The sequence below is a fragment of the Coregonus lavaretus genome (genome assembly GCF_964263955.1).
Source record: "Coregonus lavaretus genome assembly, contig: HAP1_SCAFFOLD_8651, whole genome shotgun sequence".
NCBI classification, from domain to species: Eukaryota; Metazoa; Chordata; class Actinopteri; order Salmoniformes; family Salmonidae; genus Coregonus; species Coregonus lavaretus.
In genome coordinates, this window is record NW_028166147.1 from 235 (window position 1) to 15000 (window position 14766).

The 14766-nt window shown below is 42.6% G+C and overlaps 1 protein-coding gene across 1 annotated transcript in view; it reads right to left on the bottom strand.

Annotated features, from left to right (window-relative positions):
- Positions 1–451: 451 nt before the first annotated feature.
- LOC311115011 (arf-GAP with Rho-GAP domain, ANK repeat and PH domain-containing protein 2-like) overlaps positions 452–14766 on the bottom strand; it is a gene marked incomplete at its 5' end in the record, with an annotated part of 18686 nt that continues 4371 nt past the window's right edge. The window contains 5 exons of the mRNA XM_084190230.1: positions 452–2184; positions 2415–2528; positions 9849–9912; positions 10307–10342; positions 12481–12563. Of these exons, the coding sequence (XP_084046356.1) occupies positions 1822–2184; positions 2415–2528; positions 9849–9912; positions 10307–10342; positions 12481–12563 (660 nt within the window). The remainder of the gene's footprint in view (positions 2185–2414; positions 2529–9848; positions 9913–10306; positions 10343–12480; positions 12564–14766) is intronic.

Sequence of the window (14766 nt, forward strand, 5' to 3'; positions counted from 1 at the left end):
AGGCAGGTGACAGACACAGTCACAAAGTCCCGGGAGCCATAGTCTCTAATCGCGAGCTCCACTTCAGTGCTGTTGAGTTGAAACGATGGCATCTGGCTGTACTGGGAATATGGAGGAGGGCCACAAGGTTAGAGTCATTGACAACAGAAAGATAGTGTGGTCCTCTGTAGCTCAATTGGTAGAGCATGGCGCTTGTAACGCCAGGGTAGTGTGTTCGATCCCCGGGACCACCCATACGTAAAAATGTATGCACACATCACTGTAAATCGCTTTGGATAAAAGCGTCTGCTAAATGGGATTATATATTATAGTTAAAGAGGCTTTAGAGTAATACAGGTGGTTTGGAATCAAAACAAACTGTCAACACAACAAAGACAGCTAGTATGTTTGAGAGGAGAGCTTGTAAGTAAGCATTTCCCTGAACTCTGTATACTACAGTTAACTTTGATTTGATTTAGGACGAAAGGAACGTTTAATTTCCGAAACGATCACGCTGTACAGAAACAGTGAGAAACCAGTGTTATGAAATGACTGCCATATAATAGCACGATAACTTCAGTTCACACAATGAAATTAATATCTTAATGAAATGAATGTTACAGACACAGTACAGTACAGGTATTTACACTGTGAGAACAAAAGCCCTGTTATTAATAAGACATCTTCAGACTATCAACACACAGTCGGTGCATGATTAAAATAAAAAGATAATACGATTGTTGAACAAAAGAACAAGCGTCGGTTACCTAGTGGAAAAAAAATCGAATAAAATGTCAAGATTAATTTTTCATGGGGAACCTGGGCGACAATCGTCTACAGTACATGATCATTTTTAGACTGAAATACATTATTCAATAAGGAGAGCGGATGACTTAAGATCCAGAGTTTATTCTTTATATTTTACTACAATAAAAAAAGAACCCTTTGATGAATAAAACAATGACAGAGAAAAAAAAGTTGGAGGTGTTTTTTTGGGAAGAGTCTTTTTGAATGGATTCAAATCCCATTTGGGAACAGTATGTGCCCTTGCACTCAAACTATCTAATGGATCTTTGAGTAAAAATGTATCAGTATTCATATAAAAATCAAGTCGTTTGTGAAGGAAATACTATGTAATGAAATATACTGCACATATCTAATACTATGCGTTAACAATGTTCCCCATTTCCTAATATTCCTAAAACATACAGTACAGAATTGTATACATATATACAGTCAAAGAACAGAATATACAATGTGCAGTGTATTATACAACCCTACAATATAAAAAAAATGTATATAGTATGTCACTAGAAAATAACATTTAATGCAATAACAGAGTAGTTACAGTACATTCCATTGGAGGAGAAGACATTCCTTGTCAACCAATATTAATCATATCATTCAATATTGAATTTGACAAAAGCCAAACATGTTATAGAATTTGATACTATAATCAATTTGGTATAGCATAGGTAACGGTGTAGAAATGTTCTGGACAGGCCTGAGAACAGTTATAGATGACTGTGTTAGTGTGTTCCCCATAAGACGCACATGTCCATCAGTAGAACCTGGACCTGCACTCCACTCCGAACTCTAATTTCCCTCCCCGGGGTCCCTGTTGTATCGTAGGACAACTTGCTTCCTGACGTTTCTCCGTTTTTCTCTTTATGTCTCTCTTTCGCGCTCACTCAGTCTTTCTGTCTCCATGTCACTCTGTTTTTCATTCTAATCATCTTCCATTCCAGATGAATGTCTCCCTTTCTCTCTCTGTAGCACTTTTCTCTAGCCTCTCTTTACATTTTCCATCGCTTTCTGTCTCTGAGCTTCTCTATCGCTCCGTCAGCTCTTCTCCTCGTTGGCGCTACGGCCTGTCTTACTCAGCACAGAGTTGAGTTCGTTGAGGAGGTTGGAGGGCATCAGACCCCCCTCTCCCCCCAGAACGGGTCTCCTGTTGGGGTTCTTGACGCCGCCCTGAGGGGCCTGGGGCTCTGGGCGTGAAGAGGGACAGCGCTGGGGCTGGATCACCCCCGCGGAACCCTTTCTCTGACCAGTCTCGGGAAACACGAGTCGGTCCTTCTGCTTCAAGCATTTAGCCACTATGGCTGTTTTGTGCTGGAGACTGCTACATTCTTCGCTATTGCTTGTTTTCTCCTCTCCAGTGGGAGGTGTGCTGTTGTTTCGGGACAGATTTCTGTCTGACGGCTACGGGAGGGAGAGGTAGAGAAAGGGTTAATCTCTTAAATATAATTAAAGTTATCTACTGTCTCATGATATGATGAGCTCTTGCCTCTAAGAGTTCAGCTTCCACACTATTAATAGAGCTAAAGGAGGGCTGATCAACAACCAAGAAGCAGTGTGTTGGCTTGATTCACTTCTTGACTAAATGATGTGTAGGACTGAATTCGTGGTGGGGAGATGATATGGAGACGTACATTTTTGCAGTTTTTTTGTTTAGTGTTCTGCGGACTCTGCTGGACTGCTGACATGCTTTTATGAACTGCAGGTCTTCCGTGATCTCTGTTCTTTGACCAGAGGTCTCCTCCATGCTGAAGACATAGACAATCATTAGTCAATACACTGTTCTATGTCTATAGTGATAAACTTCTTATACATATTTTCAAAAATGGTTGCAGAAACTATGACATTTATTCTGACAATACACATTCAAGGGCATTCTTCATTCAGTATGAGTCCACTTGGAGACGTTGGAGAAAGCACAACAGTTTCTCAATTATTTGTTTTATCTACACGTTCTAAAACTCCTCTAACTCCTCATGATCTGATCTGACGGAGAATAATGGCTTTATCAACAATATCAAGTAGCATTGCTGCCGTTGTCTCTCTGGAACTTTCTCTGAGTATGTTTTTAAAGGCAGCGATACTGAGCCACCAGTTACGGTGGAGAGAGTGGAGAGTCGTAGGGTGATGACCTGGTGTTCCTGACAAAAAAAAGCCTGACCGCGCTTGCTCGTACTAAACTTTAACGACTTGTCCACATCCTGGTCACAGGCTGACCTGTGTACCCCTTTCACTGTTTTCACCTCCTCATTTAATCTGTGCTGTATTTCTCCACCACTCCCCAAAAACAAAACAAAAAAACTAGACTTCCTGTGCCAGTTGCTATGGAAACACTTTCCGAAAGCCAAATGCCTGCTAAAAGGTAAGAGGAAAGAAAGCGAGAATAAGTATTCTCTCTCTCTCGCTCTCCCTCTCTTCTCTCTTTCTGTTCTTCTCACAAGTCCTGTGGAAGCTGCCAATCCCGATACTTAGCGGCTTTGAGAGAAGTCTAATACGTTTAGCTTGCTCTACTCCGCTATAGATTTAGTTGTTAGGGACTCGGAGAGCTGAGAGCAGAGAAAGGTCACTGTTGCTCACACTGACCTGGCCTTCCGGTTTAGATCAATCTTCGCTTTTACTGACAGACCTAAAGTAAGCACAGATGATGGTGGTAGAGAGTAGGTCACAATGAGATGACAAGGCACAAATAGGGCAACGGCAAACTCGGATTTCTCTTTGTGTAGCTATGAGATGCACTGTGTTTCACAACCTTTTTCAGAATAGTAAGGATGAGTGCTGAGTTTAAACTCTGGTCTGGGATCCGAGGTTAGGACTTTGGTTTAGGATTAGAGAATACATTGGCAGTTGATACTGAAATTGAATTTGCAACATTTAAAAAGCTATATTTTCTCATAGTAACAAAATAGTCTAGCTTTTGTTTCTGTCTTTTAGTTAAAAAACTAAAATGAGACTGAAAATAACCCTCCCAACCCCTCTCTGAAGAGAATACTGAGCGAGAGAGAGAGAGAGAGAGAGAGAGAGAGAGAGAGAGAGAGAGAGAGACCTAGAGAGAGAGAGAGATACCCCCACCCCGAGCGGGTCAGACCAGACCTCTTCATTAAATAACCCCACAGAGCAACCCCAAGCAGAAAGTCAACTTCCCAGCACAGAGTACTACTCCCTCATTGAAATGAAGGATAAATTCACCCAGCTGGAGGTAAGGCAGGTGGAGCTGGAACAGCAGGTGAACACACTCCAGTCAGCACAGACCCAGACAACAGTCCAGCACAACAACACCCCCTTAACTAGACCTGGAGAGCTGCAGGTAGAGAGAGACATGTCTGCACTCTGGACTGTGGTGAGACAACATCAACAGGATAACTTTTTCCAAAACACAGAGTGTCTAAACTCTGGTGTCCAAACACCCAGCGCGCCCTAGACCTTCTGTCTGAGGACCAACTAGGATCACCCAGCCACATAATAATACACACAGGCACAAACGACCTGAGAACACAGCAGGAAAGGGTGGCCACAGCACTCAAGGGAGTGATAGAAAAAGCTTCTTCTACTTTCCCCAACGCACAAGTGGTTATCTCAACCCTGTTACCACGAAAATACTTCCACCCTGCTACCATACAGCGGGTAAACGCAAGTATTTCCCGTGACTGTGCATCAAAACCAAATGTCTACCTGGCCTACCACTCCACCCTGGATGTGAACAGCCTTTTTGACCAGGTCCACCTATACAAGGCAGCAGTGCCCACCTTCGCCCGGACCCTAAAGGATATCGCCCTCAACCGCAGACCCAACACCTCACACAGGAGCAACAGATCAACAGACACCCCGCCCAGACCAGCGAGACACTCCCCCAGACCTACAGGACCCCACCCAGGACCTACACATAGAGGACCCCTGCAGAGAGGACCAACATCCAGACCACAGCACCATCAGCCACATCTACACCCTCACCCCCACCAATTAACTCCCCCCCAAGTCAACCATGCCCACACCCCATTTAGGCCCCCTCAGATCAGACCTATGCTCCTCTTACCCACCCCAAGCCCCCCACTCCCACAAAGAGGGCCTCAACATGAAAGTCACACATACGCCCAGGCCGTGAGCAGGCAAACAGGCCCAACACCCACTCTTACACTAGCCCAAGCCAATGGCATGTACCAGATGCTCAGCAGGCTCTGCTCACAATTACTGGCCTGAGGCCAAACCACACAACCAACAACATTAGACACTTTATGGAACACAAAGCCTTCACTATTTCATCCTGGAATATCCAAGGCCTGAGGTCATCTGCCTTTGGCCTAAAGAGCAGGAATCTGGACTTCACCAAAGAAATCGGAAATACAGACATTGTCATCCTACAAGAAACATGGTATAGAGGAGATGGACCCACTGGTTGCCCTCTAGGTTACAGAGAGCTGGTAGTCCCATCCACCAAACTACCAGGTGTGAAACAGGGAAGGGACTCAGGGGGTATGCTAATTTGGTATAGAGCAGACCTAACTCACTCTATTAAATTAATCAAAACAGGAACATTTTACATTTGGTTAGAAATTCAAAAGGAAATTATCTCAACAGAGAAAAATTTCCTCCTGTGTGCTACCTATATCCCCTAATTAGAATCCCCATACTTTAATGAAGACAGCTTCTCCATCCTGGAGGGGGAAAACAATCATTTCTAGACCCAGGGACATGTACTAGTCTGTGGCGACCTAAATGCCAGAACTGGACAAGAACCTGACACCCTCAGCACACAGGGGGACAAACACCTACCTGGAGGTGACAGCATTCCCTCCCCCATATGCCCCCCTTGGCACAACTACGACAACATAACCAACAAAAACGGGTCACGACTCCTGCAGCTCTGTCGCACACTGGGTATGTACATAGTCAATGGTAGGCTTCGAGGGGACTCCTATGGTAGGTACACCTATAGCTCATCTCTTGGCAGTAGTACTGTAGACTACTTTATCACTGACCTCAACCCAGAGTCTCTCAGAGCGTTCACAATCAGCCCACTGACACCCCTATTAGACCACAGCAAAATCACAGTCTACTTGAACAGAGCAATACTCAATCATGAGGCATCAAAGCCAAAGGAACTGAATAATATTAAGAAATGCTATAGCTGGAAGGAAAGTAGTGTTGAAACCTACCAAAAAACAATTAGGCAACAACAAATGCAATCCATTCTAGACAACTTCCTGGACAAAACGTTCCACTGTAATAGTGAAGGTGTAAACTTGGCAGTAGAAAACCTAAACAGTATATTTTCCCTCTCAGCTTCCCTATCAAATCTAAAAATCTCTAACAGAAAACCAAAGAAAAGTAACAACAGTGATAAATGGTTTGATGAAGAATGCAAAAACCTAAGAAAGAAATTGAGAAACCTATCCAACCAAAAACATACAGACCCAGAAAACCTGAGCCTACGCCTTCACTATGGTGAATCACTAAAACAATATAGAAATAGACCACGGAAATTAGAAGGAACATCATGTCAGAAATCAGCTCAATGTAATTGAAGAATCCATAGACTCTAACCACTTCTGGGAAAATTGGAAAACACTAAACAAACAACAACACAAAGAGCTATCTATCCAAAACGGAGATGTATGGGTAAACCACTTCTCCAATCTTTTTGGCCCTATAACAGAGAACAAACAGCATGAAAAAATATACATGATCAAAAGCAAATCTTAGAATCAACTATTAAAGACTACCAGAACCCACTGGATTCTCCAATTACGTTGAATGAACTACAGGACAAGATACAAACCCTCCAACCCAAAAAGGCCTGTGGTGTTGATGGTATCCTCAATGAAATGATAAAATATACAGACCACAAATTTCAATTAGCTATACTTAAACTCTTTAACATCATCCTTAGCTCTGGCATCTTCCCCAATATTTGGAACCAAGGACTGATCACCCCAATCCACAAAAGTGGAGACAAATTTGACCCCAATAACTACCGTGGGATATGCATCAACAGCAACCTTGGGAAAATCCTCTGCATTATCATTAACAGCAGACTAGTTCATTTCCTCAGTGAAAACAATGTACTGAGCAAATGTCAAATTGGCTTTTTACCAAATTACCGTACGACAGACCACGTATTCACCCTGCACACCCTAATTGACAAACAAACAAACCAAAACAAAGGCAAAGTCTTCTCATGCTTTGTTGATTTCAAAAAAGCTTTTGACTCAATTTGGCATGAGGGTCTGCTATACAAATTGATGGAAAGTGTGGTTGGGGGAAAAACATACAACATTATAAAATCCATGTACACAAACAACAAGTGTGCGGTTAAAATTGGCAAAAAACACACACATTTCTTTCCTCAGGGCCGTGGGGTGAGACAGGGATGCAGTTTAAGCCCCACCCTCTTCAACATATATATCAACGAATTGGTGAGGACACTAGAACAGTCTGCAGCACCCGGCCTCACCCTACTAGAATCTGAAGTCAAATGTCTACTGTTTGCTGATGATCTGGTGATTCTGTCACCAACCAAGGAGGGCCTACAGCAGCACCTAGATCTTCTGCACAGATTCTGTCAGACCTGGGCCCTGACAGTAAATCTCAGTAAGACAAAAATAATGGTGTTCTAAAAAAGGTCCAGTTGCCAGGACCACAAATACAAATTCCATCTAGACACCGTTGCCCTAGAGCACACAAAAAACTATACATACCTCGGCCTAAACATCAGCGCCACAGGTAACTTCCACAAAGCTGTGAACAATCTGAGAGACAAGGCAAGAAGGGCCTTCTATGCCATCAAAAGGAACATAAAATGTGACATACCAATTAGGATCTGGCTAAAAATACTTGAATTAGTTATAGAACCCATTGCCCTTTATGGTTGTGAGGTCTGGGTTCCGCTCACCAACCAAGAATTCACAAAATGGGACAAACACCAAATTGAGACTCTGCATGCAGAATTCTGCAAAAACATCCTCCGTGTACAACGTAAAACACCAAATAATGCATGCAGAGCAGAATTAGGCCAATACCCGCTAATTATCAAAATCCAGAAAAGAGCCGTTAAATTCTATAACCACTTAAAAGGAAGCGATTCCCAAACCTTCCATAACAAAGCCATCACCTACAGAGAGATGAACTTGGAGAAGAGTCCCCTAAGTAAGCTGGTCCTGGGGCTCTGTTCACAAACACAATCAGACCCCACAGAGCCCCAGGACAACAACAACAACACAATTAGACCCAAACAAATCATGAGAAAACAAAAAGAGAATTACTTGACACATTGGAAAGAACAAACAAAAAAAAACAGAGCAAACTAGAATGCTATTTGGCCCTAAACAGAGAGTACACAGTGGCAGAATACCTGACCACTGTGACTGACCCAAACTTAAGGAAAGCTTTGACTATGTACAGACTCAATGAGCATAGCCTTGCTATTGAGAAAGGCCGCCATAGGCAGACCTGGCTCTCAAGAGAAGACAGGCTATGTGCACACTGCCCACAAAATGAGGTTGAAACTGAGCTGCACTTCCTAACCTCCTGCCAAATGTATGACCATATTAGAGACACATATTTCCCTCAGATTACAGCGATCCACAAAGAATTCGAAAACATACCCAATTTTGATAAACTCCCTTATCTACTGGGTGAAAAACCACAGTGTGCCATCACAGCTGCAAGATTTGTGACATGTTGCCACAAGAAAAGGGCAACCAGTGAAGAACAAACACCATTGTAAATACAACCCATATTTATGTTTATTTATTTTCCCATTTGTACTTTAACTATTTGCACATTGTTACAACACTGTAAATAGACATAATATGACATTTGAAATGTCTTTATTCTTTTGGAACTTCTGAGTGTAATGTTTACTGTTAATTTGTATTGTTTATTTCACTTTTGTTTACTATCTACTTCACTTGCTTTGGCAATGTTAACATACATTTCCCATGCCAATAAAGCCCTTAAATTGAATTGAATTGAATTGAATTGAATTGAGAGAGAGAAAGAGAGAGAGAGACCCAGAGAGAGAGAGAGAGAGAGAGAGAGAGAGAGAGAGAGAGAGAGAGAGAGAAGAGAGAGAGAGAGAGAGACCCAGAGAGAGACCCAGAGAGAGACCCAGAGAGGGAGAGAGAGAGAAAGAGAGAGAGACCCAGAGAGGAAGAGAGAGAGAGAGACCCAGAGAGAGGGAACAATTGAACGAGAAAAAGGAGAGTGATATTTTGCTCATCTGAAATATCTGTAGCTTCTCTCCTCTTTGCATTATTTATGGCAGCTGTGTGCTGTCAGCCACTGACATAAACAACACTTAACTATATGCTGTAGATGTAGGGACTGTAGTGTTCTGCTCACCACCAATGTAATTGTTACAATCTCCCTGACCTTATTCCAGCGACGGAGAATTTTGCACATAATGTGATTCATGTTATCGCTGAGTGACCTCGAAAACTTCACCGCACTTCCCCTTATTTATGTATTGTATTTCGGGGAACAATGATTTGGGAGAGTAAATATGATTTATCATATCTCGCTTGTTTAAAGATGCAGTTTTTTCCTGAGTGTTAATCAAACTATTTTTCATGGGAATGAGGATGGTGAAAGGAGAGGACAACAAACTATTCTCAATATGTATCATTGTCTTCCATTCCAGGATTATTACGTTTCCATACACTTGGTGGAAAGAGACCATACATTGAAACAACATCCGTGCATCAAACTCTTACAGTACGTGCATCATGAGTGGGGGCAGGTAGCTCTGTGGTTAAGAGCGTTGTGCCAGTAACCGAGAGGTCGCTGGTTCTAATCCCCGAGCCGACTAGGTGAAAAATCTGTCAATGTGCCCTTGAGCAAGGCACTTAACCCTAATTGCTCCTGTAAGTCGCTCTGGATAAGAGCGTCTGCTAAATGACTAAAAATGTAAATGAGTGATCATTCTATGTCAGAAGTGTTTTCCTTATAGCATTTCATCAAGCTGATTCGTCAATACTTTAAAATCTATATAACACAGTGAAACATTGACCATGTTGAACACACCCTTTATTGACTAAGAAGTTTCCCAACCCTTCTAATCATAGTGAATGTACCTTCATTGTGATGATGTCAGTCACCCAGTCTATTTGAGACTCCTTCCCCTCGCAGCAGAAATGCCTGTGGGTCAGAAAAATAGTATATATAAAAGTTACCCCTAACCACTGACCCTGGGTCAGATTTACTATACTGCCTAATGGTTAAAGATAGCATATGAGGTAAAGATCTGATCCTGAATCTGTGGTTAAGAGATACATACAACACAATACAATGATGGATGTCTTTGCTCAATGCCCATTGTGGACCATCTGTAAATGACCTTTGCCCTCAATATCCCAACACTGGTGTGGGGCTGAGGGAAAATGATGGCTTCATTTTTAACACAGAAAAACATCAAATGTATCTAATCTGGTGAATAAATAAACTTCTTATTTTGTTTTGTCAAACTCTGATGGAAATGAAGCAGAGGCAGGTATTGAATTATTGAATTTGAAAACCAGTGAAAAGCACTCACCATTGCTGTTTATCTGTGTAGACGGTGAAACCCCAGCTATTAAAGGAAAGGGAGAAGATGGTTTAAACTTAGTGTTCTTGCAAACCTGTGACCCATACTCTGATGAAAAGTTGTTGTGGATTCTCACACGTGAATTCCAAAGAAAACAAGAAGTTGCAAACCCCTGAACTCGGATGACCAGGAAATATCTCAGGGCAAGAGTTCAGTTGGGCTTCTGTCTACTTTCATCAAGATATTAAATCATCGTCCTTTCAACTGCAGCGGTGACAAACACAACGTTCAGGATAATTGTTTTACCTATTAGACACCTCAGTATGCACTAGGAGTCAAGGTGTACACACACACACACACACACACACACACACACACACAGGTCTGTGGCCACACGGTTAGTTCAGTGATGAGTATAGCTGATTAATCAATGATCCTATTCTAGAGCCCCCCTTGGGAAGGAGGAATAGATGGAACAGGGGAGAAGAGGGAGGATATGAATAGGTTAGGTAGCCTGTAGCCTGTAGTCTGTAGCCTGTAGTCTGTAGCCTGTAGTCTGTAGCCTGTAGTCTGTAGCTTGTAGCCTGTAGCCTGTCTAAAGCCCTGCTAGCTAACCCAGCCCGTCTAACCTCCTCCAAGCCCTTTCTCAGGTCGGCACGTTCTTAATGATGTCTTAGCCTCTCTCTGTCTCTTTGACTGCCTCCATTCCTCCCACAGTCTCTCTCTCTTTCTCTCTCTGTCTGTTTGACTGCCTCCATTCCTCCCACAGTCTCTCTCTCTTTCTCTCTCTGTCTGTTTGACTGCCTCCATTCCTCCCAGTCTCTCTCTCTTTCTCTCTCTGTCTGTTTGACTCCCTCCATTCCTCCCAGTCTCTCTCTCTCTCTCTCTCTCTCTCTCTCTCTCTCTCTCTCTCTCTCTCTCTCTCTCTCTCTCTCTCTCTCTCTCTCTCTCTCTCTCTCTCTCTCTCTCTCTCTCTCTCTCTCTCTCTCTCTCTCTCTCTCTCTCTCTCTCTCTCTCTCTCTCTCTCTCTCTCTCTCTCTCTCTCTCTCTCTCTCTCTCTCTCTCTCTCTCTCTCTCTCTCTCTCGACACAATCTTTCCTCACACCACCACTCTATTTCTCCTTCATCTCGTTTCTCCCTTTCTCCTTCCCCTCCTGAAATCCAATCACATCGTAGACTCATTTTTTCACTAATTCCGACGCTCAAAAAATTATGAGAAATGTTAATTGAGTAACATGATTAGCTTGTGCCTTTTTCCCCCTCCTTCAGCCCACAAAAAATACAGCTGGCTTGACATGAGTCATAAATTACAATAATACAAGATTAGGAAAATAAAATAAAGTGCCAGCAATATTTCTCCATTTGGAGGAAGCGGGCCAATAATTGCTATTTGTTAAAGCAGAATTTTTACTGAACAAATATATAAATGCAACATGCAACAATTTCAAAGATTTTACTGAGTTACATTTCATATAAGGAAATCAGTCAATTGAAATACATTAGTTAGGCCCTAGTCTATGGATTTCAGATGACTGGGCAGGGGTGCAGCCACTTGGCAGCCAGGCCCACCCACTGGGGAGCCAGGCCCACCCACTGGGGAGCCAGGCTCAGCCAATCAGAATGAGTTTTTCCCCACAAAAGGTATTTATTACTCCTCACTGTACCTGGGTAATGATCAGGCCGCTTAATCAGCTTCTTGATATGTCACACCTGTCAGGTGGATGGATTATCTTGGCAAAGGAGGAAATGCTCACTAACAGGGAATGTAAACAAATCTGCGCGAAACAAATTGAGAGAAATAAGCTCTTTGTGCGTATGGAACATTTCTGGGATTTTTACATGTGGCGTATATATTTTTGTTCAGTAATACATTTAATCAATGGTGTTATTGTGAGGGAGTTAGATGAGTGGTTTGGATAGCCATGGCGTTGAGGCACTCGGAACAAAAAGAGAAGACATTACATATTTTATGGACGAGGAACTCACACCATGAGACAAAATAACACAGTAAAGAAGACCAGTACTAATAATGATGAATCTATCTTAATAACACTTTTAGAAATATTATTTACACTTTCAGGCCTGTCAAGCCCAATGTTTGCCTCTCTGTGTAATCACATGAGTTGATTCTGTGTGCTGTTTGATAAGATACGATATATGTGATAAGTCTCAGTGATATTTACCTGGTGGGTGGTTTGAGCTTCCTCTTCAGGCCTAGATAACACTTGACTAACTTCAGTGGGACCTCTCTCTCTGGCTTAGTGCTCTAGGACAAACAGGAAGTCAGTCAGACAGGGGTAGTAAGCAGTCTCAACCAATCCAAATAGCAAGAGCATTTTTTGCAAAAGGTCTCCCTGTAGCTCAGTTGGTAGAGCACGGCGCTTGCAACGCCAGGGTTGTGGGTTCGATTCCCACGGGGGGGCCAGTATGAAAATGTCTGCACTCACTAACTGTAAGTCGCTCTGGATAAGAGCGTCTGCTAAATGACTAAAATGTAAAATGTCTCAAAAAGACAGGTAGTCTTCTGTAGTGGTCCTCTGTAGCTCAATTGGTAGAGCTTGTAACGCCAGGGTAGTGGGTTCGATCCCCGGGACCACCCCATACGTAAAAATGTATGCACACATTCGATAACAGCGTCTGCTAAATGACATATTATATTATATTATTATAGTCCAAACATATGCCTTCCAAAAACTATCACTACCAGAGAATAATTGGATGGGGGAAAATATCGATACAGTTACATGTCGCAATATTATTTTTGTAGCGATATTTGACTTCAAGTATAGATAATAAATAAATAAAAAACATTTTGCTGTTGTAAGCATCGTTAGCTAGCGCTAGTCAGCTGTACCAGCACCAAACATCCTGTATTTTTCATCCTAAAGCTTGTTCTCCATCATCTTTTTAAATAGTGAGCCACTTTTATTTCCCTGACTGATCAAAACTCATTTGTGACTCGTTTCAGGAAACTAGGCGTATGTCACACGTTACTACTTCACAGGAGCGGCATTTGAACGTAAACACTTTTTTAAAAATCAAAATGCGTATTGGGGCAGAAATGCCTTCTGGAACATGTGAACTTTCATGTGCCTTAATAACAAACTTGTATTCCATCCATAAATACGAATAAAATGGTGAAATTACGAGCCTAGTTGGTTTAGCCAAGGAAAAAGACAGGAACCATGATTGGCTGAGCTGGACATCACATTTACATTTTAGTCATTTAGCAGACGCTCTTATCCAGAGCGACTTACAGGAGCAATTAGGGTTAAGTGCCTTGCTCAAGGGCACATCGACAGATTCTTCACCTGGTTGGCTCGGGGATTAGAACCAGCGACCTTTCGGCTACTGGCACAACGCTCTTAACCATTAAGCTACCTGCCGGGAGATGAGTTTGGATTGGTCTGCCTCGTAGCAGGGGCCTCCTGTAGCTCAGTTGGTAGAGCATGGCGCTTGCAACGCCAGGGTTGTGGGATCGATTCCCATGGGGGGGCAGTATGAAAAAATTTATGCACTCACTAAAACTGTAAGTTGCTCTGGATAAGAGCGTCTGCTAAATGACTAAAATGTAAAATGTAAATGTACAGTGGGGAAAAAAAGTATTTAGTCAGCCACCAATTGTGCAAGTTCTCCCACTTAAAAAGATGAGAGAGGCCTGTAATTTTCATCATAGGTACACGTCAACTATGACAGACAAAATAAGAAGAAAAAATCCAGAAAATCACATTGTAGGATTTTTAATGAATTTATTTGCAAATTGTGGTGGAAAATAAGTATTTGGTCAATAACAAAAGTTTCTCAATACTTTGTTATATACCCTTTGTTGGCAATGACACAGGTCAAACGTTTTCTGTAAGTTTTCACACACTGTTGCTGGTATTTTTGCCCATTCCTCCATGCAGATCTCATCTAGAGCAGTGATGTTTTGGGGCTGTCGCTGGGCAACATGGACTTTCAACTCCCTCCAAAGATTTTCTATGGGGTTGAGATCTGGAGACTGGCTAGGCCACTCCAGGACCTTGAAATGCTTCTTACGAAGCCACTCCTTCATTGCCCGGGCGGTGTGTTTGTGATCATTGTCATGCTGAGAGACCCAGCCAGGTTTCATCTTCAATGCCCTTGCTGATGGAAGGAGGTTTTCACTCAAAATCTCACGATACATGGCCCCATTCATTCTTTCCTTTACACGGATCAGTCGTCCTGGTCCCTTTGCAGAAAAACAGCCCCAAAGCATGATGTTTCCACCCCCATGCTTCACAGTAGGTATGGTGTTCTTTGGATGCAACTCAGCATTCTTTGTCCTCCAAACACGACGAGTTGAGTTTTTACCAAAAAGTTATATTTTGGTTTCATCTGACCATATGACGTTCTCCCAATCCTCTTCTGGATCATCCAAATGCACTCTAGCAAACTTCAGACGGGCCTGGACATGTACTGGCTTAAGCAGGGGGACACGTCTGGCACTG